The sequence below is a fragment of the Lepidothrix coronata genome, unplaced genomic scaffold, assembly GCF_001604755.1.
Source record: "Lepidothrix coronata isolate B3197 unplaced genomic scaffold, Lepidothrix_coronata-1.0 Scaffold60, whole genome shotgun sequence".
Taxonomy (NCBI): domain Eukaryota; kingdom Metazoa; phylum Chordata; class Aves; order Passeriformes; family Pipridae; genus Lepidothrix; species Lepidothrix coronata.
Window position 1 is genome coordinate 2,134,161 of NW_016690240.1, and position 24,579 is coordinate 2,158,739.

The 24,579-nt window shown below is 37.8% G+C and overlaps 2 protein-coding genes across 8 annotated transcripts in view; both read left to right on the forward strand.

Annotated features, from left to right (window-relative positions):
* Window positions 1–13,699, forward strand: part of RGPD4 (RANBP2-like and GRIP domain containing 4) — a 32,908-nt gene extending 19,209 nt beyond the window's left edge. For 2 of the 6 annotated variants that reach the window (XM_017817346.1, XM_017817351.1), the window contains exons 21-30: window positions 411–488; window positions 5,302–5,469; window positions 6,799–6,891; window positions 7,766–7,962; window positions 8,471–8,711; window positions 9,200–9,298; window positions 9,469–9,611; window positions 11,002–11,275; window positions 11,400–11,734; window positions 13,121–13,699. In XM_017817346.1, coding sequence (XP_017672835.1) covers window positions 411–488; window positions 5,302–5,469; window positions 6,799–6,891; window positions 7,766–7,962; window positions 8,471–8,711; window positions 9,200–9,298; window positions 9,469–9,611; window positions 11,002–11,275; window positions 11,400–11,734; window positions 13,121–13,426 — 1,934 coding nt within the window. In that variant the 3' untranslated portion in view covers window positions 13,427–13,699. The remainder of the gene's footprint in view (window positions 1–410; window positions 489–5,301; window positions 5,470–6,798; window positions 6,892–7,765; window positions 7,963–8,470; window positions 8,712–9,199; window positions 9,299–9,468; window positions 9,612–11,001; window positions 11,276–11,399; window positions 11,735–13,120) is intronic. The other 4 variants (XM_017817348.1, XM_017817347.1, XM_017817349.1 and 1 more) reach the window with 4 other exon arrangements.
* Window positions 13,700–14,920: 1,221 nt separating this feature from the next.
* Window positions 14,921–24,579, forward strand: part of CCDC138 (coiled-coil domain containing 138) — a 37,471-nt gene continuing 27,812 nt past the window's right edge. Inside the window, exons 1-7 of one of the 2 annotated variants that reach the window (XM_017817308.1) lie at window positions 14,921–14,989; window positions 17,055–17,115; window positions 17,732–17,870; window positions 18,581–18,696; window positions 20,505–20,689; window positions 21,681–21,839; window positions 24,340–24,459. In XM_017817308.1, the coding sequence (XP_017672797.1) occupies window positions 17,737–17,870; window positions 18,581–18,696; window positions 20,505–20,689; window positions 21,681–21,839; window positions 24,340–24,459 (714 nt within the window). In that variant the 5' untranslated portion in view covers window positions 14,921–14,989; window positions 17,055–17,115; window positions 17,732–17,736. Of the gene's footprint in view, window positions 14,990–17,054; window positions 17,116–17,731; window positions 17,871–18,580; window positions 18,697–20,504; window positions 20,690–21,680; window positions 21,840–24,339; window positions 24,460–24,579 lie in introns of those variants that run through there. The other variant, XM_017817309.1, reaches the window with a different exon arrangement.

Here is a 24,579-nt window from a genome sequence, read left to right on the forward strand (position 1 = left end):
CAGTTTTGTAGCTTAAAACCAGATATTAGTCTGCTTCCTTAGCCTGAGAAGAGATTGTGTGATTGCGTCCTCAGTTACACAGTTTGTCACAGTCTGAAAAAGGTGTGCTTACAGAAGTTGTGGCTGTGACGTGACCATTATCATGTGCTGAAGTGTCTTTGTGAGAAGGATGGGATGTCTCAGAATTATGAACACATACCATCTATTTATTAGCTACAGTGTAATAAAGTGAAGATGGTGGAAGATGGTAGCTGCAAGTCTATTCACATGGGTTGTAAACTTGTGTAGAATTAACAGATGAAATCTGCTGGGAAGTACGACTGTGGAATACTTACAGAATGTAGATAAGTCTGTTTTATCCTTTGAAAATTCCAGGTAAACACTTATATACAAACAATTTATTTTTTTAGGATTTAATTTTAGCCTTTTTAAATCTAATCCAATGGCCTTTTGGACAAGCACATCCTCCTTGCAACCTGATAGTAAAGGTATTTACATACTGCACTGAATGTGTGATAAAAACACTCTAGCGGGCATGGACAGTAACCCAGCTGTGTCAAAGCAGTTGGCTCAGTAATCCTTATGATTAACATGCATGCTGAAGGAGAGTACTTAAAATTGTGTGTCTGGCTACTGTATTTGTCCTGTAAAAGAATGTCTTTAGCCCTTACTATGTTTACATGAGCCAGCACAATGGATGGCCCTGTTCAAGCTTTTGGCTTCTGTTTGCCTTATTTTCTGACGGTAGCTGCCTTGCACTTCTCCATCACACTTTTGCTAAGTGTACACACTGAATCTGTTAAATGGCTCTTTTCTAGAGAAATGATATTGTGTTGTTGTCAGAGAATGTCTCATAGTGCCTGAGGTCTTGTACTCCATGTCAGTGAAATACGCCTGAAGATCTTGAGATAGGTTTTCCAATAAAACACTTGACTGTATTTAGCCTCTGTGGAAATGTTCAGTTCAATCTCCTGATTATCAGTGTTAACTGCTGCAGTTAACACTAACAGCGTTAAGTGTCTTAAAAACAAGGAGTGCACAGAAATGAGAAAGCTAACTCCTTAGCTACTGCTTATGTGTTTATTAAATATATAATTTGAAGTGCACCTTAGCTGGTTAGAAAACTCTTGCTGAGTAACTGATTTGTTTATGTTCAGGACCTGTAAACAAAACCATTACAGCTTATAGTTTTATTATAAGTCATTGTAAGACGTTGCTAATGGTGCTTCTTGCAAGCGTGCTTACTGTAAGCATACTCGGCTTATGCAGTTCAACAGTATTTTAATTTTAAATAGCAAATTTTTAGTCTGCATAAGACACTCTTCTAATGGTAGTGTATTGCATTGTTTAAAGGTTTCAAAATGTCATTCCAAACACCATTTTCCCCAAAGTTGTATTTCTGGAGAAGCTGTTCTTATTTAAACACTGAACTCCTGTTCTGTATGCACTATCTAAAAACCACCTGTTCTGTATTTTAGGCATCCCTGTGCTATCTGTGCATCATTTATTAACAATTCAATTCTATTTTCATCATTTGATATATGTAATGTGAAGTGATTAGGCATTCTATGCCAGTGCATACATGCAAGAGCTATTCCTACCTCAAATTGATCTTGGTTTTATATTGGGGGTGTATAGTGGGGGGGATGTGTTTAAAGAAACAAAAAAAGTATGTCTCTCTGGTGCTTCAGGCTGTTCTTTTACTCTTCTGATAATTGGGTTATGATTATATATTTAGTGATTTATTTACAGTTGACAATTGTCTTCAGTGTAAGTTCTTGTCAGCGTTGTTTTGATTTCTGACTTAGTAGTAAAAGATTTTGAGAAGTCCTTTCTAAATTAGGTTTTCAAGGCTACCCAATACAAATGTCGTATGAGGCTTTCTCATGGTGCACGTCTTTAGGGGAGAGGCTTCTGAGTTGTGCTAGAGCAACACTCAAAAAAAATTTAACCTCAGAGTAGTTCTGCACCTCCATGCAAAAGCATTTGTTTTTCTCAGGTCAGATCATGAGCTTTTTATAAGTGCTTGTCCTGGTTTCAGCTAGCATAGAGTTAATTTCTTCTCAAGAGCTGGTACAGTGCTGTGTTTTGGATTCACTATGAGAATAATGCTGATAACACTGTTTTGGCTGCTGCTATATAGTGCTTATCCTAAGTCAAGGATTCTTTTTGTGTCATGCTGTGCCAGTGAGGAGGTGCACAAAAAAAGCTGGGAGGAGCATTGCTGACACAGGTGACTCAAACTGCCCAAAGGGATATTCTGCACCACAGAACATCATGCCTAGTATATAAACTAGGGGAGTTACCTGCAATGTCGGGGTGTGGGGATGGGCTCTGGCATGAGTCAGCAGGTGGTGGAGCAGAGGTATTGTGCATCACTTGTTTTTCCTTGGGTTTTATTTTGTCTTTTATTATTATTATTTACTGTTATTGTATTTTACTTCTGTTTCAATTATTAGAGTGTTCTTAACCTGCAAGTTCTACTTATGATTCTCCTCCCCATTCTACCGTGGTGGGGGGATGTGGTGCTTAGTTGCCAGCTGGGGTTAAGCCACAACAGTGCTTTACAAGTTTGAGTCGTGTTAGTTGCATGTTACTGTAGCTGCTACATGCATTAGGGTTTAAACTCTGGCGCTTTTTTCTTATAGCCAGAAGATATTCACTGATAAATGCATGAGAAAAAATATCACTATTGTGACTAGCTGGAGACATTTAGACCTACCTGGTCTTAATGTCAGTTAAAATAAAAGCGAAAATACACAGTTGAAAATTTTTGTGCATGATATTGCCCTTAATTTTGTTTCTTTCACATGCTAATGATATTTTGTGTGGATTTTTTTCCCCAAAGTAGAAAGTTCTATTATCCTAAAACCAAGATTCTTTTCAGAATATGTTGTAGGTATGCATGGCTCTTTGTTTTCACAGCTGCCTGTGAAGATGTATTTAAGCTGTTTGCAGCAGTAATCTTTGTTGAACTCTTGTCACTTTGAGAGGATGTTTGGAACACTAGAATCTTAGTCTAGTGTTTGATAGATCAGTTTCACAGAGACCTTAACAGTTAATCTGAAGTGACTTTTTAATATATTTCTCTTATTCAGCTATTTGCACAAAGGCTACTGAAAGAGACTGCATGATAGCTCTTGGAGAATGCTGTTTGTCAAACGGGATGAGCAATTAGGGTGGTAAAACACTGGAATGGAATCATCTGTTGCTAGGGTCTTCTAGGTAGCTTTCTACTGCTCACATTAGAGGAAACACACACTTCTACTGTCTGCCTGGCTGACTTGGAAGAAGTTGTTTGTTGTCAAAAATAAATTTTTGAAAATTCTCTAATCCTAAGGAAACCTGTTTTTTTGCTGTAGGACTAAATGCTCCACACTTAAACCTCTAGTGAAGTTGGTGCAAATTTACTCAGTCCAATTAAGACATTTGCTTAACTAATCTGAGAGAATAAAACACATGATAATATGCAAGATACGTGCATATCTTTATAACATCTACTACATGTACTTAATTTTTAAATCAGCTAGGGTGAGTTTTTTGTATAACGTTCTGAGAAAATGTATGAAAATATCTATAGCCTGCTGTTGTGATAGGAACATAAAAATTTGCTGTTCAAGAGTTTTATCATATATCTGCTTTCTACAGGCTCAGAAAGGCCTGTAGATCTAAAAAAAAAAAAGTGAGTAAAAAGGATTACTTTACAAGGCTGTATGTCCTGGTAATGGGTTTGAGCTACAGTCTGGTATATTAAAATGCCTGAAATTATTAATTTGTAATTAAAGGGAGAGTCAGTTGGGGCAAAGTCAGTGCCCACTGAGTCAGTGGAGGGAATACTTTGAAAAAAGACATAAATTTGAATCAGTACTTGGGATTTTGCTTTTACTTTACTGTTCTTTATATTGTTCTTAATCTACTGGCAGATACTAGTGAGACAACTGCTTTTAAAAAGCAGATTTATTTTAGTGTGTCAGTTGCATCAGAGGATTAAAGGACATGTCTGTAAACATTGCAAATCTCTTCTGTCCTTGTCTCCTCCTGCAATGAGGATTGTGAAATTGTACGCTCAGGAAAATCAGTGTTTTTCAGGAACTGATTTCTAGCTTAAGATTTAGGTTTCCACTGACTACATTGTGCCACAAACTTATCAAATATTTTTTAATGAAAAGCACAGTGAGCTTTTGAGACCACTTTTTTTTTATTCTGCTGACTGGTTTAACTCAAATCTGAACAACATGAACAAATAGGCTGAGGTACTAAAGCAATCAGATTGTTCTTAGAAACAGCTGATGTGTGGCTACTGATGTGCTTCTGGGGTAATTCTTATAAACAAATTTTGTTTTTCACACCTTTATCCCCAAACTCACCATCTCGAAACAATGCTAAAACCTAAACAAACAGAAGCCCAACCAAACCATAGATAATATTTAAATTGGTGTATCCTCCCTCTTTGCTTCCATTCTCTCATAATAAACTCAAATATTTTTTTCCACAGCTGTCTGCTTGTCCTTATAGCCACATGTTTATCTGCAGTTTGCTCTAGGCTTTACTTTCAGCTTTAACCTTTGATCATGCACTGTTTTCAATACCAGTGGGATGGGCACTTTATTGTAGAAGGAGAGAGGGTAAAAAGCTATATAATAAAATTGATAGTGATATTTGTCCTTGCTAGAAAAGCTAGCTAAATAGGCTGAAAGCAATATTTTTTGTTGTTCAACAAGGTGAAACTAAAAATTACGTTACTTTTGTAACAATAAAAGTTTGAGCAACAGCTATTATGGTAAATTGAGATTAGCTAATAAAAAGAATAGATTTCCCACAGGTAGCCTGAAATAAGTTCTATTCAGTTGCTGTTTAATATTTTCTAGAACTTAACGCACTTTTAAGCAATGCAATTTGACATGTACACAACTTCACTTTTTCTTTTCTCAGGTCTGAAGTTTATGTATTTACCTCTATGTAACACCTCTGTCCCTTTTCTCCATTGCCGTATTTTATTTGATATGAGAACTTCTTTAAATAATCTTTATAACAATATAAAGATGCAGAAATGTTTCTGTTCCAATACTTGAATTCCAAAGGCAATAGAACAGGATGTAGTTGGGCATGCATGTTAAGCTTTCTTGAGTTTTAACAGGATTATGTGTCCTAGCATCCTGGAACTTTAATTTTGTTTCCTGTGGATCAACAGAAAATATGTAGGCACTTAGAATTAATTCAGTTCTGTAATAATGGGGGGTTAATGTTATTTCCTGCTCTGAAATTATTCAGTTTTAATGGTTTGTTCAATTTCTGTAAAAGCTGAGAAGACAACAGTGTCAGAAGACAATCTTTCATCTGATGATGTTATAATAGTTTATGAGTTAACACCTACCCCTGAACAGAGAGCTCTCGCTGACTTTCTCAAACTCCCTTCAACATTCTTCTGTTACAAGAATAAGCCTGGATATGTGAGTGACGAGGATGATGGTAAGAAGTGCCTAAGTTTACTTTTGTATTACCTTTTTGTGAGGGAAGGGTGTAATACACTGCACTGGTGCAACCCAACCTTGAGCTTTGCATGCGGTTTCGGGTGCCTCAGTGTAAGAAGGACATCAGACTGTTGGAGGGGTGAGACCAAAATGGGGAAAGGCCTTTCACCCAGATTCAGGAAAAGTAGCTGATGTCACTTGGTTTGTTCATCTTGGAGAAGACAAGGCTTGAGGGGTGACCTCATCACAATCTACAACTTCCTTAGGGATGGCAGTAGAGAAGGAAGTGCTGATCTGTCTCTGGTGACCAGTGATGGGACATGAGGAAATGGAATAAAGCTGTCAGGGGAGTGCTGTCGGGCACTGGAACAGGCTCTTCAGGACACCAAGCCCGTCATAGTTCAAGCAGCATCTGGACAATTTGCTTAGTCATATGGCTGGGTTTTAGGCAGTCCTGCAAGGAGCAGAGAGCTGCAGCTGGTGATCCTTATGTGTCCCTTCCAACTTGAGATACTCTGTGAATGCTGTTGGAACCATTAGACACTCAAATACTTTTATTTGGACCAATGGGAATTAATCCTGTCAACATCCTTATGGCCAAAGATGTACATTCAAGTCTTCAAGACAGAATAGTACAATGGAGGCCCAGGAGTGACTAAAAAGAATTTGTCTTGGTGTGTTGTGGGTGTTGATGAGTGTCAGCAAGGCAGTTGGTTAGGTAAGACTGAATAATCAGATACTTGAGACTTACTTCAGTAAGTATTTTGAGTCTTTATTAAAAACTAACAAGCTCAAGTTCCCTAAATGCTAGACTAATGGCTTTTCTTCTAAAGCATATTCCAAATACTAAAACTGAACTTCTTTTATGTCAAATCTTAGCAAATGCAACTAAATTACTCTTAATTTATTTAGCAGCAAATATGTTAAATGGAAGTTCTGAAGCATTGTATTCAACAGAAAATTGGAGAAGACAAGCCTGCTTTCACAAATACCTGAGCTTGCAAGTTTTTATGTAAAAGATCCTCAGTCTTCTTTCCCAAATATGCGTAGTGGTACTCATAATAAAATCACTGTCAGAAATGTGTTTTTTTGAAAACAAAACCTGTGCCATGTATCTGTAACAGTCTAGACTGAGAAAAAGTGTTACAGCACACTCAAGCACATGCATGGAAAACTAGAAGTGAAAGCTTACCTGTTATTTTGTGGAACTCTTAAAACATAAGAAAAAATTACGCATACTTGCTAGGCTTATGAATTGAAAGGGCTTAGGAGACTTCTCTGACCTAGAAGGGTGCCTGAGAACTTACACTCGTTTCCTGTGTTTAAGATGAAGACTATGAAACAGCTGTTAAGAAACTTAACGGAAGACTGTATCCCAGTGATTCAGAAGAGAAAAAGAAACAGCAAGATCCTGTTAAAGGTATGTCTTAAGAAATTTTAAGTATTGTCCTTTATGTACTGAAACATAAACTGAATCTGAAGGACACGTGGGCAGAGATCAATTTTGTTTCCTGAGAGAGTTTTTAGAAGCACTGATGCTGGGAGCAGAAAAGCTGCATATCAAAGTACAGCTTTTAAGCTCACTATGTGAAACTGTTAGTTAGCAGTAAAGTGGTACCTGAATGAGAAATGTTCATTTCAGGTGATCTCTAAACAAGAACATCAAAGTCTTTTCCTACCTTGAGGTTCTTCTGAATATGAAAAATTCAGCTTGGCATGATACTGTTCAAGACAAAAATTCTCTACATCTTTGAATATTTGCTTCTTCTGCAGATAGTCAATTAAGCTTATTAGTTAATGTTGCTCAAAAATAAATTAGACTTTATACTAAAAGTACAGGTGTAGAAGACTTGCTTATATTTATGTCAGCTTTGACTGTGCCTCAGACTTCAGCGTTGCATAACTGAAAATCTGAGCAGATACTTCTAGAAGTGAAGTTTGGGGATTTTTTGGGGGGGATATGTGCTACAAGGGTGTAAATATTGAGCCATCTGAAATATGAGGAAATGTTGAAGTTATTCATGGCAGCTGCAAGATTGAACTCTTCATCATTGCGTGGAAATTCCCTGGTAGCAATAGAGAATTACTTATGTTTCCAATTCTAGTCACCCCAAGTTAAGTTAGGTAGTCTTCACTTCCACTGTTTAAACAGTAATGCTGTTTGAAAAACTCTCGAGGTCTGTCTTCAAGTTGCCCTGGCTATCATGAGGTTAATTTACAGTATAGGTGCCAGAAATTAAAATAAGTAGCAGCTAAATACTGAAATATTTTCCACTAATTTTTACTCTTTGCAGTAGGCATTGCAGGAAAAAGCAAATTCAGCAGTGAAAGAAAATGTGCTGCTACTTGGGAAAAGAAACCAACTCCTGAGGAGAAAGCTAAAGCAGAAGCTCAGCAGGTTCCTTCTACATCTGTCTGTGGTGTCAGCAGTGATACTGAACATAACAGTCCAGAAGACTTAAAGTCAGAAGCTAAAATTCAAGAAACAAAAGTAAGAACTAAATCTTTACTAAATTTCTTGTTATTAAACTTGTGCAATTACTTCATATATGCATAAGACATTACAGTTTTCCCCTTGTGAGAACTAAAATATCCAATGGGGAAAAACTATTTGAGTCTTTTGTGGCTGTGCCTGATGCCAACACTGAAACAGAAAGCTTAGAACTTAAATTCTTTCAAAAGGGAAAGAATATTCAGGTGTTCTCATAAACTGCTTTGGCTAGTAATATTGCTCCTACTGTATACAGAAGAACTAATTGATTTCAGGAAGTCACAGTATTCTTTTTAAAGTTTACTACTTCCCAGATACTTCAGTCTCCTGTCAAGTTAACCTCCTTGTATGTTAAGCCTCATGACAAACTCCAGAAAGTTTACAACAACTTTTCTTGGTGTTCTTTTTTTATTTTCTCAAACATCTGTGCTTAGTCTCTGCAGAGATGGTTTGTGCCCTAGGTTCTTCTAGCTTACTTGCTATTATGTTATTTTTTTATTAATTGCAGGAGAATGAGGTTGCAAGCTCAAGTGACTTAGTCTGTACCAGTAAGGAAGAAATGCCTCCTCCATCAACCAATGAGGTGACAGTATTTGTCCAGTCAGCTACCAGCAGTGAAGAAACAGATTCCAGCACAGAAACAGTGCAAGTATTGCAGACTTCATCCCGAGCTGATGACACACCTGTAGACCTGTCAACTAAAAAGAGTGATTCAGACAGTTTGGAGTCAACACAAGGTAAGGTCAGAGGTATGTTCTGGGACTTTTTTGTAGTATGATTTTCTGTAGATTAATTTATGTAATTTAGTTGCTGTCTTGGGAAGAAGTAGTACCAATGCTGAATTAGAAGCAAAAGTACCAATCTAGCAAAAACGTGTCTAGGGATTAAAATAATTTTATCAAATTTTTTTTGTGTTCAAATTCACTACTACAGAGCAGTGCTAGTGTCTGCTATGTAATTTATGAGATGTACTTTCATTAGTTCAGTATTAGATACCTCATGAATATTTATTAGAGCTCTGTGGATCTGCACAGAAGTAGAATGCTGAAAATCTGTCTTGAGCCCTTATTTTAAGCCATAATAAACTGTCATTATGACATACTTCACGCAAACTGAAATTTATTGGATGATAAAAATACTGTAGACACTTCTCCAGTATATTCTTGTGTGACTACATAAATGCATTTTCTTTAAGAAAGTAGAGAAGAACTTTTGACTTTCCCCTCTTATTTGATAGAAAACAGAGTCATCTCATTTGGTTTTGGCAATACTGCAGGCCTGTCATTTGCAGATCTGGCTTCCAAAAGCTCTGGAGATTTCGCTTTTGGCTCAAAAGGTGAGTTGGACTAGTCTCTGAGGCAGACCTCAGCTGGGCTTCTGCTTCATACAATAAAACTTTTATGTACCATATTTCTACTGATTTGTAGAAACAACAATTTTTTGCAAGTTTTTATCAGGAAGAAAAAAAATGACACAAAGTTTAAAATGTAACTCTCCTAATTGTAGATAAAAACTTCAAATGGGCAAATACAGGAGCAGCTGTGTTTGGAGACACTGCCCGTAAAGCAGATGAAGATGAAGGTGGTAGTGATGATGAGGTGGTACACAGTGATGATATCCACTTTGAGCCAATTGTGTCTTTACCAGAGGTAAGATGACTTCTGGAATATAAAACAACATTAAGATAAGCAAAACATTTTTTAAAAACTTGTTATGTTAGCAGACATGCTTAACTTTACTTTCTGTGTTATGTGCACCTTGTTCTGCATATGTTACACTGGCTGTGTAGAAACACCTGCTGTTTTAAATCCTAGTACAGTGTAGCACTGGGGAAGGGTCTGGTGCCTCAGTTAAAATCTTAAACATGGATTTCTCTATACCTCGGCTGAGTGTTGATCAGAATGCAAATTTGTACATATAACTTAGAAAAACCAAAACATTATATAGCACAGCTGAAGAACAGGAAGGAGAACTGGATAACTGCTGGTGCCAATACAATTCAGCTGTGGCTTTGTATCAAGGCTTGTAGATTCAGTTCTGTGGAAGCTATAGCAACTTACAATTTTTACTCTAAGGTAGGCAAGATATTTCTTAGGATCCCTAAGCAAAAAGATACACAGTTAAGTTCACCTGAAGGCTAAGAGAACTAACTTTGTTGCTTGGAAAATAAATTGTTTTTCAAGAAGTAGAACCTTAAACTTTGAAGGTAGAATTACGACTTATGCAGTGAGGCTTCACACAGTTATGTCTTGATTTGGTATTTAGCCATAGTGTGCCTAATAACCATTTCTGACTCTTTTGATGCTAGTCATAATGTCTGGCCTTTCTATTAATAATATAATTCAACTATAGATTAGTAAAATTATTAAGCGAGGCAAATAGAGCATATATAAACAGCATACAGCATTCTTTAATTTGAACAGTATTAATCTGATTTATTTTGTAACATGCTTTCAACCACCTTCTTCAAAATTCAGTATGCTTTTGCTCATCTGTGTGTCGTATTATGACTTCTGTAATGTTTTTCATCACACATTTCTCCAGTTCTCTCAAGTGTTCCTTATCTTTGGAAGATGTGCTAACTAAAGGAGGTTAGAGGCCGTAATATGCATACATAAAGGGAGATATATCTGTCAGGCCTGTTTGTTGGACTTGGTGTTTATTCTCTTCAAATGCAAATATCAAGTTCTTAAACAATGTTCAGAAGAACTCCTGCAATTGTAATAGTACTGCGTCTTCCCTTCTCAGTAAGCGTATCATGGAGCAAACCTGAAACTTTCCTGGGAAACTTGCCAAAACCATATGCAGCATGGTGAAGGAGTATTGCAGTGCTATAATTAATCTCAAACAGTGGAATTAAATTCTGAAAAGGCTAAATGTCACACTCACTTTAGTGTTACGAATGTTGTGTTGGAGAAGGGACCACACTGAATAATTTTCCACTGTAATGTGTCAGAATCATCATAACTGTATGTAATAACTATTTAATATCTCTCCTAGGAAATCACAGGTAGTCATTCTACTGTGTTGGTTTTCTAGGTGGAGGTAAAATCTGGAGAAGAAGACGAAGAGATTCTCTTCAAAGAGAGGGCAAAACTCTACAGATGGGACAGGGATGCTACTCAGTGGAAGGAGCGTGGTGTTGGAGAGATCAAGATCCTCTTCCATACACAGAAGAAATACTATAGAGTCCTAATGAGAAGAGACCAAGTGCTTAAGGTCTGTGCAAACCATGTCATCACCAAAGAAATGAACTTAGTGCCCTCTGATACATCAAACAATGCTTTAATTTGGACAGCCACAGATTATGCTGGTGAGTCTTTCAGGTGGTTTTTGTTGTTTTTCCTAAGTGGTCTGTAGTTTCTGTGCCTTTGTTTTTCCCAGGAAATGATTATAAGATAAAACTAAAGAAACCTTCTTTCTGGATTTATTTTCAGATGGTGAAGTAAAAGTTGAGCAACTTGCAGTCCGATTTAAAAGCCAAGAAATGGCTAATTCTTTCAAGAGGAGGTTTGAAGAATGCCAGCTAAGCTTGTCAGAACTACAGAAGGGGCACTTATCTCTGGCAGCAGGACTGTCAAAGGACACTAACCCTGTTGTGTATTTTGAAGTTTCTGCTGATGATGAACCTTTAGGACACATAACCATGGAGCTGTTTTCAAATATTGTCCCAAGAACTGCTGAAAATTTCAGAGCCCTGTGCACAGGAGAGAAAGGATTTGGATTCAAGAACTCCCGCTTTCACAGAATAGTCACCGACTTTGTGTGTCAGGTAAGCATAACAGGAAGACTCTTCGAGAGAATGAGAATGCATCTTGACTAAAGATGGCGCTTCAAAAAATCACTTCTACAGGATAGCATGTTGGCAGCATGGATCCACTGTGCAGGATACTCTTATCTGCCCTTTCCCTACAAGGAGATGAGAAATGGTGCAAGCAGCACATGCTTCCCTAAGCCAGATGCTTACCTGTGTCTGCCAGCTCCTCATGATTCAGTGTTACCTAGCGGTGTCACGTTAGTGTGGAAATAAAAAGTGGAGATAAAGAAATCCTCTTAGAAAGGGCAAGGGGCCTGTTGCTGAACAGGAACACTAAGGAAAGTAAGTGTTCCCATAACTACCATTCATTTTTCTCTCTGTACAGAGAGGAGCTCCTGTATGCTCACCTGCTAAGAACACTTACTTTCCAGGATTCTCTTACAGTTTAAGGTACACTTTGTATTTCAGGTAGCGTGTACTCGAAGACTGATATTCCCAGTATTTAGATGTTCAGGTTTCCATCTAAAAGAAGTCTTCTAGATCTGATTGTCATGCAGTGGCCTGTTCTTAAAATACTCAAATTTTGCACCAAGAGTATCAGCCTGCAGTGCATCCGAACCCCCATGTAGACAGTGTTGGTTTTAAACCTTGGTGTGCATTCAGTAGCACTAGCAAGTTCTTCATGAATGCTGAAGGCTTAGGAGATAGATCATAGACCAGACCTTTCCTTTCCTAGAACTCTCATCAAGAATTCATTGAGTTTTAGTGACTTATAATGTGCAGAATGAACCAACTTCCATATACGCTATGCTAATGTTCAGGATGTCACTACATCACTGAAGCTGAGTTATGTAGACAGCCTTCTAGAAACTCAAAATTAGACAGTAATACATGAATGGCTTCTAACCAGAATAAAATGTTACCCTGTCTCTTGATTAGGTATCACCTGTGCCTGAAGTATGCACTTTAGGTGCCAAGTTTTTGCAAAAGAGCCATGTCTGATAAGGAAAGCATCATTAGGTCTTTTAGGGCTTAAGCTTGTTTCAAGGTATTCCACATCCTATAAGGAGCAGATTTTCTTTTAATATGGTTATCTGCACCATATATGTGTGACAAAGTGAGATTTTATCACATGAAATTAGTATATTGTAAATTTGGTCTGCTTTGCCTAAATTTTCTCCAGGTACAGTGAGAAGTTTTTCAATTAGAACTAAGGCTTTCCTTCAAAGACAAGATAGCATACATTATCACTTCTGTGTGTATAGTCAAATAATAGGGAGCCAGAAACTCACTGCCTTCCAGAAAAACAAAAAGGAAGTAAAATTGTTGGTTTATGTTTTGGGACTTGTCAGTTAATGCTATGCCCCCTTTTGTTTTGTTTGTTTTTGTTTTTTTTTAAAGGGAGGAGATATAACTAACCATGATGGAACAGGTGGCCAGTCAATTTATGGAACAGCATTTGAAGATGAGAATTTTGAAGTGAAACACACTGGTCCTGGATTGTTGTCAATGGCAAATAAGGGCAGGGATACAAATAATTCTCAGTTCTTCATAACACTTAAAAAAGCAGAACACTTGGACTTCAAGCATGTTGTATTTGGGTTTGTGAAAGATGGAATGGATGTCGTGAAAAAGATTGAATCCTTCGGTTCTCCTAAAGGGCTAGTAAATGCAAGAATTGTCATTACAGACTGTGGGCAAATATAGAATTATTTCTTTCAGTAAACAAATGTTTTAGCGGTATAAATCAGTACTTAGATGTTATTGACTAATTATTTCAACTTCTTAAAATGGACACTTCTGATGTATAAATGTAAAATTACAGGTTATAGTTGGATTTTTTTATGTGTTCTAATTGATTTTTTTGCATGTTAAATAAAGTTCAGGCACTGGCATATTTCAGGTGTATTTGTGTTATCCTGACATATTTGTATTAAGTGTCAAATTTTAAAAATAAAATCCTAGTCTTGTTAAAATAAATGTCTTCAGTTTGTTTAAAAAAAAAAAACTTCCATAATTTGGCTTCCTGCTCTCATGAAACTCTTTTGAATGTGCAGATTGTAGACGCAAATTGCTGGACAGTGCACTGAAGTCCTTTGAAATCAATGGACGTTTCAATGTGCAGAATGCAAGCTGAGGCAGCTGGATGCTTGTTCATGCTCTCTGGAGTCTCTCAGTATCACCTCAGTAGATTTAAGAGAGCATAGTTATTAAATGTATTGATCAATGTTTTGCTAGAGAAGTACACCAACTCTTTTTTTTTTTGTACTTAAAATATTTCTAAAAGACTTGGTTTAACAAAAAACATCTCCTAAACACTGAGATTTTACCTGAAATACTGTAGTATAACCCACTGCTACTGCTCTGCTGCTCTCCTGGCTCTGCTCAGTGTTTATTTGCTGTTTTAAACTTCTCAGACCTTACTGCAGGCTCTAAGTACCAGTATCTTGAAAAATTTTGCCTCTCAAGAGTGAGTATGCATGGATAAATGTGGGATTTATTTAAACTGATACTCTGCAGTTCAGTGCTGGCATTATCAAGACTTTTTCCAAGGTAACTAAGTTGTTATGATCTGTAAATGGGAAATACGTGACTTGTATATTCAGCTTTAAGTTTATTTGGATTTGTATTTATTTATTTTTACAGGATAGTAGTAGTACTTCTTCACGGATGACTTTATCACTGTCAACAAGTACCTGAAGGGAGGTTGTAGCCAGGTGGGGGTCGGCCTCTTCTTCCAGGCACTGGGTGACAGGATGAGAGGACATAGTCTTAAGATGCACCAGGGGAGGCTTAGGTTGGACATTAATTCTACACAGAAAGGATGATTAAACACTGGGATGGGCTGCCCAGGGAGGTGGTGGAGTCATCCTTCCTTAAGCGTTTAAGGAAAAACTGGATGTGTCACTTAGTGCCATGGTCGAGTTGACGTGGTGGTGTTCGGTCAGATGTTCGACTCGACGATCAGAGGTCTTGTCCAGCCTTTAGTGACTCTGTGATTCCCTAAAGGCCCCACAAAACCATTAGTCTGTAAAGAACCACCAGTGCTGTGCCCGTCCCCCGCAGCCCCGTCAGGGGCGTGGCTCGGCCCTGCCCTGCCCGCCCGGGGTCGCCTCTGCCCCTCGTCCCCAGCTGGGGCGGCGGGCGCGTCTGCGCGTGCGCGGGCGGCGGCGGTTCGTTCGAGCGCGGCGGTGCCGCCATGGCGGGAGGGGGAACCGCGCCCGCCCCCGGCCTCAGCCGCGGCCGCTCCGCCCGGAGCCTGCAGCCGCGGTACTCGCGGGGGCCCGCGGGGGTGAGACGGCGGGGCCGGGGATGGGCGGCCTGGGGGGAGGGAGAGGAGGAAATCCGTTTCTCCTCGCCGCGTTCCCGAGGGGCTTGGAGGAGGGGGCTGTATCGGGGGGCTGTGTTCCCTCCCTAGGGTTCATTGTGAACACCGCGGTGTTGCATATCCCTGCACTGAGGGACAAAAGTGGGGTTTAAACAGACTTGGGGAGGTTATGTATTCTTTCTTGTCCTATCCCCGTGCTCTAACTGCCTTACAGTAGAAGTGCGGAAGAGTCATCCTTGCCTGATGTGGAAATTTCCCTGATAATTACAATTCCAAATTTTATGCATTACTAAGACACTTATTTTTTGCCTAAAACCTTCTGGTGCCTTCCACTTGAGTGAGATCACATGTAAATGGTCTTAAAAGTAGTCTGCTAAGCATGTATGAAATATGTATAATAGGATAAGTAATTTCTCTCTTATCCTCTTCAGTCCCAGCAATTGGCAGCCTTCCTTAGAATGTGTTAGGAGTGTTTGTGATTTTTTTTGTGAAGCCTACTGATTAGCTCTGTTGTCAGAGAGCAGGAAAGTGTTCCATACCTAGTCAATCGGAGGAGAATCAAACCCGTAGTTCATAAAGAGATTGCTGTGCTGACCAGGCAGCAAATTATGATGGGTATCATTCCCTTGCCAAAGTGCAGCAATATTATTTTACACCAGAGAATGCTAGGTTCTTTGCACTGATATGAATGAGGGAACTGGACTGTGGTTCTTCTGTTTCCTTGTGCTCACATAAACATTTGGCTTTGCACAGTGGATTGGGAAACTGATCTGCTTAAAAATCCAGCAGCAAAGACCCCTCCCCCCTGCTAGTGTTTCAAAAGCCTTTGATAATTCATAGAAGGAATACTTGCTGGCCAGGAACCTTTGTTTTGCCTGAATTCTGTTTGTCTTTCACTGAAACAAATTCAAACTCATGCTGCAAAGGAAGTCATATGTTGGGAAATATCCATGAGCAACCAGAGATTGGGAGAGATTGAAAGCTGGGTTTGAGCTAGACACATAGTTGTACTGGGATATCAGGTTGGTCCTGGGAATCGTCAAATGACTGCAAAACCCAGCCTTTTTTTTCTGAGGAAGTGTGACTTGCCGTTTTAGGATCCGGAACTGTCCCAAATGTGATGTGAAGATTTGAGTTCTTTCGCAGCTAAAATCAGGCTGTATGCTGTTAGTTTCTGCAGAAGGATTTACAACATGACTAGCATTTTATGGTCCTCTAAATTCTGTGTTTTTCTTAGGGAATATTCTGCTTGAATTACACAACTGTGCTTCAAGAGAAAATAATTTTGAAAACTTATATTTAAAAGACTGTCACTGAGATTTTAAAGTGTAATGCTTGCAAGGAAGAAAATGTTGCATTTGTGGGTTATTTCATTAGAAAGTGGGAATTTAAGTACAAGAAATTACAGCAGTTGATCACTTGATTTAGAACACAGCAGAGAGATGCAGTGAAACAACTAAGATGATGAGAACTACCTTGAGTCTGATATTTTCAATATCTTCTAATGTACATTTAATTGATTTTACTTGTAGCATAAAACCTCTGTCATTCACTTTCTTAGTATGTAGCATAAAACCTCTGTCATTCACTTTCTTAGTTTGTAGTTACAAGATAGTAGGAAAAAGTAGAACAGGAAACTTTGGCATGAAAAGCCTAGGTATGAAGGTAGATGGCACTGTTTCTGTGATTACCTAGTTCTGCTTTCATGCCTTTATTTTATGTTATCATCTTCATTGTGCTTTATATGCTCAAATTTTAGGCTCAAATATTCTAACATATAACACTATGAATATTTCATTATTAGACTGTAGGGAATATATTTGCCTCTCTACATTAGTATGAGGGCCATGTTTATATATTGAAGAAAAACCTACTTCCTTTTCAAAGCTGGTGGTTTGTAGTAAGAATTCTGTCACAAGGAGTTGTAACTGTTAAACATCTAAGTTGTAACATACATTTTCTCTGAAAATTCTTACTCAATTACAGTGGTTTTGTGTTTTCTTGTAGGATTGCCTCTTGGGAGCACTGCATACCAAATGTAAAAGTGGAAGCTCCTTAGTATACAAAGGTAATAGCAAGCAATGGTGCTTTGATCTTTTTCAGGGAGAATACATACTAGAGCTGTATGGTTCCTAAACTTATTATTTTGCATTTCAAATAGGTAGATATTCTTGATCAGGGGTTTGTGATACTTGGGAGCCAGCCTGGGAATGTTAACATTGGAGTAAAGAACACAAAGGATTCTTTAGAACAGCCTGTTTGTGTTTAAGGCCTGCTTGACGTAGTTGGTAGCAGTCCACCTCATAATGCATATATTTAGCTTTAATTTAAAGATACATAAATGTTTAATATTTAGAATGTATTTGGGCTTCTTGAGAAACACATTGCTGGTGCATGTGGGCAGCAGACTAAAACAATTTATTTTTCAGACTTCGGTCACAGAAAAACTAGTATATGCAGGCAAGCTCTAAAACTTCAGAAAGACAAATCTGGTGTGAATGCTAAATAATTCTTACTATAGTTTAAGCTTTTATAATTCTTAACTTGTCAGGCTGCATCAGTAGTGGTTTTGGTTCTTAAACTTACATGATTATGTGGCAAGCACTCCTAATAGGCCCTTGTTGATTTCTTAATGTCAACTTCTCAAATGCAAAATAAAATTATAAAAATTTTATGTATTGCAGGTGACATGGACAGCTCACTGGAAAACACAGCTATTTCTCTGTCAAGTTGTTCTTTAGAGTCAGAATTTACTGCAACTGGAAGAGAGAACAGCATCAGATCTAGTGATTTCCTAAAAGGTTTTAAAGACCGGGATTGGTAGTAGGTGTTTTCAGTTCCTCTCATCATCCAGATAAACCATGAGTAAACAATATATTTGGACTGTGCAAAAGTTAAGGTTCTTGTATTCTTGAGTAAAGAATTGTTTGTGACCAACTTATGAGATAATGTGGATGTTGATTTTTATGAGCAGTACTGTCTCATTTTTTAGTCTGATGTGTGCATGTTGAAATTGCTAATGGGATACAGGGATGATAAAAACTGAACTAGGTGATAAAAAATTAACTAGGATGAAACCAAATAGCCCAGACTGATAAGCAGATTTTTTTTTTTTTGAGAGATAATTTGATTCCAAAAGCCAAAAAATTACTTTTCAGAGCTTTTTTACACCAAATATGAAAAATATAATATAAAAAGGGGGCAAGTATTTTTAATTTTCCAGAAATTTGGTTGTTTGTGATGAGAGAAGAGTGTTGTTTTTACTTGTCATATACATGTGCTTACAACATGAAAATCCTAGTTATTGCTACTACTTTTAAGTCAGCAACACTACTAATTGCTGTGGTTAGTCTTGTGAGTAATAATGCCTTCCATCCAAATGATTTAACTCTGCTGTTTGTTATTAGTCGAATATTGAAGTCGTACACTGAGCAATGTTTACCTTTTTATGCAGCCTTCTCTCAGTGCTGAGTTATGTAGCATGTTAGAAAGGAACTGAGTAATTTAAAATTATTGCTTTTTTGTATTTTTAGTTTTGATGATGAGCAGGATTCTTTTTGTGATTCAAATGGTCTAGAAATAGAAGAAAAGTCCATTATTTGCTCTGAAACCGATGCAATTCAAAATACAGCTATATACATGGAAACAGGTAATAAATATTTAATTTTACATATTCTTGCAACTCTGTGTGAAGTTTAACATGTAATTTTAAAAACTTTCTAGTAAATATATTTCTATTCAATTCAGAAATACAACAATCAACTAAAATGTATTTTAGGTGGGGGGATTTAACCTTTCACCTAAATATGAGTAACTCCTTTAGACTTATTTTAGGAGGTCCAGATGCACTTGAAGCAATACTAACATAAATTTTTAAAAAAAGAGATCAACCTTTTATGAAATTGGTTGCCAGCTGACGTTATAATATAAATGAAGAAACAAGTTGGGTTTTGGATTTTTGTTTGTGTGTTTGTTTTGCTTTATTTTGTTTTAAGTAGCTAGCTACATTAACAGATACTACAACTCAGTTAGATGTTTTTTGTCAGTCTAAGGATGGAAAAACTAGCAATGGGTAGTGTTGCCTTTTGTTCAGCTAACCCAGGAAATTCTAGCTACAATGTTGTAGCAGGGACCAAGTGGCATTCATTCACTGAAAATGTTTGAAAATGTAAGTAGAGGAGTTTGCGAATCAGTGTAGCCCTCTCTTGTGGAGAGTTTTAGGTTTAGAGGAGCATTGATGTGTTCTTTTGAAAGTGTATGTGAAAGAGTGGAGGCAGACAGAGAACCAACTCCAAAGTGGCTAAAAGGAATCTCAGAAGCCAGGCAGAACAGATCATTGGAGCTGTCAATGGAGACACTTTAATAGGTAAAGCAAAAGGCACGCACTCCAGCAAAGCAGAACAAGGAATTCATCCACCATTTCCCATGGGCAGGCAGGTGCCACCTGCAGGAAAGCTGGGCTCCATCACATGTAATGGTGACTTGGGAAGACAAACACCACTACACTGAATGTCCCTGCCTTCCTCCTTCTTTCCTTAGCTTTATGTGCTGAGCATGACACTGTATGGTGTTGGGGTCAGCTGTCCTTTCTTTGTCCTAACTCCTTGCGCACCCTTAGCCCCCTCGCTGCTGGGGTGTGATGGGGTGAGAGGCAGAAAAGGCCTTTATGATGTGCAAGCCCTGCTCAGTAATAGCTAAAACATCCCTGAGTTATCAACACTGTTTCCAGCACAAATCTAAACCATAGCTCCATACTGACTGCTATGAAAACTGCCTCTATCCCAGCCAAAAACCAGCAAAGTACCAAGTTAGTATTTCTGATACTGTTACCTAGGTAATCTTATCCTGATGTGGTACTTAGGTGCAGTTGACCTTGCAAGATGTCTCTCCCCAAAAAGATCCCAATACTTCCCTTCAGTTATCTGTGAACTTTGTCCATTTGACTATTTGTGAAATCCAGCCATTCCTCATTGTGCCATCTGCATCTTTCATCAGCTCCTTACACTGTAATCTGTCACGTTGAACAGTTTCTCATGTGGTGTCCAGTAGTTTCTTAAGTCTTCTGCTGTTAACTTAGGTGTCAGCCTAAGGTCTAGTCAGCAGGAAATCACTTGCCTGAAGCCCATACAAAAATAATAGGAGATTCTGGTGACACAATGACTTGATCTGTGCATAGATTCTATACAGATATCTCTGGGATTTTTGTATTGCAGTGGAGAGCATAGTTTTACTTATAAAACTCCATTGATTCCTGATCAGTTCAAACAAATTGTGTAACACTGCTTTGAGCAATTCTCCGTAATTCTTTAGATTACTTTCACATTTTGATACATCTTGCTTTATACTTATTACTCTGAATTCCTAAAATACATTTTCAGTGGTTTTATACAACAGTCATATAATTATTTAGCTAGGACTAATTTTTTTAATGTAAAATGTTTTTGTTCCTGTTCACAGGCCATACCTTACCATCTCATTTGGCTGCAAATACACAAGAAAATAGCGACCAAAATATTGGCAGTGGCTTGTTAAAGAAAACTGTGAGGGGAACTGATGCTCAGGCATGCAATAGCCAAGGCTTAATACCACCTCACATCAGTCAAATTTATGATGAATTATTTGTCATACATCAGAAACTCCAGGTAGGAACTCAGCCTTAAAATTTTTGTTGAATAATGTTATGAAGATTCTTACTTTTGATAAAGAAATGAGAAATTATGTACATAGTAAAACTTGCTATTAAAGTGAGTATGTGTTAAAGCTATTACTTAGTGCTATTACTTTATACTAAGCACAATTAATTATATACTAAACCTCTGCCTTCATATGCCTCTTTCCCTAAATTAGTTCACTGATTTGGTAATGGTGCTTTGACTTGGATTACGGGTAGGTCAGGTAGGTGGGTAGATTCAGCTTGAGGGAGTTTGAACACAGTGCTTCTACTGTCTTGTAACACACTATGGACATGGAGGCACCCACAACTGTTGCTTCTCTTGAGAGCATCTAAAACTGTTCTTCTTCCAGAGCACTTGCCTTCATGGCCTCTTGCAAAAACCCTCAATTCATCCCACCAGTCCATCTCCAGCAAGCCTAGGCTACTAACAGAAGAACCTCCTATCTGGTTTTACTCTGTAAGAGTTCCTAAGCTTCTGCTAGATTCCTTGATGTGACTGTCTTTTGCACCATATGAGATAAAAATAATTTTGTATCTCTTTATCCCTCACCACTTTTTCAGGGATGCTTCCCACTAATTGAAGAAACAATAAATCTGGTATTCGGCATAGACAGTCACATCAGACTCTCTTCTGTCTTACAGTTAGTACTATTATCCAAACATTTTGGAAGCAAAAGCCAAAGTTTAATTGTCTAGATTTGTACTTGAGCAACAATATAGAGTTGAATTTTGTATTTTGGGAGGCCGAGCCATCCCAAAGCGCATCAGTATTTGGGTTAACGTGTGAAGAAACTGAACATAGATGGCCATCAGGATACTTTGTATTAGTAAGCTCTTATGTAACACTATAGTTTCACAAAAAGCTAACCATATCTCTGGGCCAAAAATTCAAATGCAGTATAATTTGTGACAACTTCTTGGGTTTTTAAAGTAGTTTCAACATTTTTTTCTTGATACAGAGAGAAAGTTCAGCACAGCAGGAGTATGCTCTACAACTCCAGAAACAAGAGCGTTGTCTAACAGAACGAGAAGCATTGCTTTTTAAACATGAAGCAGCTTTGGCTAAAATAAGAGGTGTTGAAAAAGAAGTTCACACAAAATTTGGAGCTATAAAAGAGGTAAAAAAATATATTTGATGATAGATACTGCTCTACATACCATATAATTTGTTTATAGTTGTCTTAAGCCATTACATGTTTGCTGGAAATACTGCTTATTTCTTAAAGTGATTAAAGGAAAGATTTATATAGAAAGTACTGAACAATATTATTAGGATTTTTGTATGACTCCTGTTTCAGAATGGTGCATTTAGTTGTCTGATGTATTAGTACATGTTACTGTTACAAGTTAGAAAAAAGAGGTCACTTATTTCTAAAGTAGTGACAGCTATATGACCAGTATTAGAGAAAAAATTTTGGTCTATCTGTAATTGTACGTATGTTAAATGAGTATTTTTGCATTAGCTGTAGTTGAAATGGATTTCCTTGCAAAGGCTTTAAGACACATTGAGACCTTATGACATAACACCTATTGCAGAGGGCATTAGCAACCAAAGGCTGAAAAAGTTCAGAGGAAGATCAACCTAACTTTGGGAGTGTGGAAAGAAATGAAATGGTATGATTTTGCTGTAAGAAGAGGTACTTATTAATAACACTGTTCTGTTCTTGAGAGTGTTTGCAATTGAATTTAGGTCTTGTGAAAAGTTTTAGTTATTATCCAGGAGGTCTCCAAGAGAAATCCTTAAACGTGTACTTTGTGTCAAAACCAGAAGCTGAGAAATTAAATTTCTTTGAAGTGTGCAAGTAAACCTTTCCCACAAGCTGTTGAGGGAGGATAAACTACATGTTAAAAAGGAGGAAAGGGTGCCAGAGGGTAGATCTGAAAAAAGTATACTGTTCACAAGGCCTGAGTGTACAGTATTGCATTTGAATAGAAATATCAGCAACAGAAACAGAGGATGATAAGTGGGTGCATGGGCTAAACAGGCAGAATGAATTGAGAGTGAATGTGCCAGACTTCAGCTACAAAAAAGGCTGAAAAACTAAATGTAACAAAAGCAGTTAAGCATATGAACAGGGAGATTGGCAAGACTGTGGTGTTCCTAGTATTGGATAACTTAAGAACAGGGGTGATAAGCATCTGGCAGGAGTGAAATGGTGTAGCTGGTTAAAATACAGATGACACCACCTGATTTGATTATGGAAGTGGGTGAGTTAGACATCCTGGCATCACCTGCAACCCTATGGCTTAACAACTGAATTGGTTATGAACTCCAAGTAAAGCTGTTCACTGTGTATGTAGAAAACAGAAGTGAAACATTCCTTAAGATTCCATAAGATAGGGTGCATTATATGTTGGCAGCATCTGTGTGTTTATTGGTATGGAAAGGGGATCTGTCATTTCATACAGATGAGAGGACAAAAAGAATTTGTCAAATGACAAATTGCACCAGGGAAGGTTTACATTGGATATTAGGAATAATTTCTTCACCTAGGAGATTTTCGAGCATTGGAACAGGCTGCCCAGAGAAGTGATGGAGTCACCATCTCTGGAGGTATGAAAAGACATGTAGATGTGGCACTTAGGGACATGGTTTAGTGGTGGACTTGGCAGTGTTAGGTTAATGGTTGGACTCACTCTTCCAACCTAAATGATTCTATGATTCTGTGTCTTCTTAGGCAAATATGTGTAGGTGCTTTAGACAAGAATGTCATGCCCACAGCTGTTCTGATCCTATTGGCTGAAGAGCAACATTTGAGGAAAAGAGGAACTGTAGATGGTTCTCTGTACAGCTGGAATGGAAATTACTGAATTTCCAAGCAGAAATGCAGAGGTGGATCTCTTCAGGACTTACATCCTTTAAATTTCTACAGTCCTTTATTTTTGTCATTTGCACATGTAGGGAGAGAGGATATGACTGGAAATGGAAAAGTAGAGATCAAGTAGGTGAATGAAGAAAGTGAACTCATGGAAGGAGAGAAATGAAAGATAGTGTATATATATAGCTGGAATATTTTCAGTAAAATAAAACCTTGCTGTTTTATCAAATCTGAGGTACTCAGAGGTGCACTGGTGTCCAGAGAAGATTAAATCTAAAACAAGTTTCAGGGGAAAGAGAAGAATGGCAGCGGATATGCAAGTTGTAGTTAACAATTCATATGCTTATGTTGTAAACCCGAGAGTTAGTCTGCAGGGCATAGGATTAGTTTCTTGCTCTGCATGATTGAGAGTGAGCAAAGCCAAAAAAGTAGTTGAAACCTCAAAACACAATCACAACTTTTTGTAATTGAGTGAGCTGTAAATAAAAGCTTTTTCATTGATTTTAGTTCACAAACATTTCCCACATCTGAACTGTCTGAGAAATATACATATGTATATAGTCTGGTTTTGGTAGAATCTGGAAAGAATAGGAGCTATAGTCTGTGCATGTTGCTCTCTGTTTCTGTATAGATCCTTCATAACACACAGTACAGATCTTGTTTTTCTCACTATTTGGCCATGCAGAATGACAAACTTGGTATTTGAAAGTCTGTCCTATTATTTTAACACTAAAATGGAGCTTGGTGTTTTTAGAATAGTCTCTTTTAAATCATGTTTTTAAACTTGATACTTCTCTAGCGACATGAGGCAGAAGTTAAACAGCTGACAGAAGCCTTGAGAGAAATAACTAAAGAAAATAGGAGGCTGAAGTCGTCATTTGACACCTTGAAGGAAATGAATGACTCTTTGAGGAAACAGGTAAAATTAATTATTTCCTGCTACAGAAAATTTTACAAGTTATAGTCAATAATTGTGAATGTTCGAGCAGCTTTAGTTTGCAAAATTGCTGATTTTTAGTTTCTGTAAGACAAGAATTGT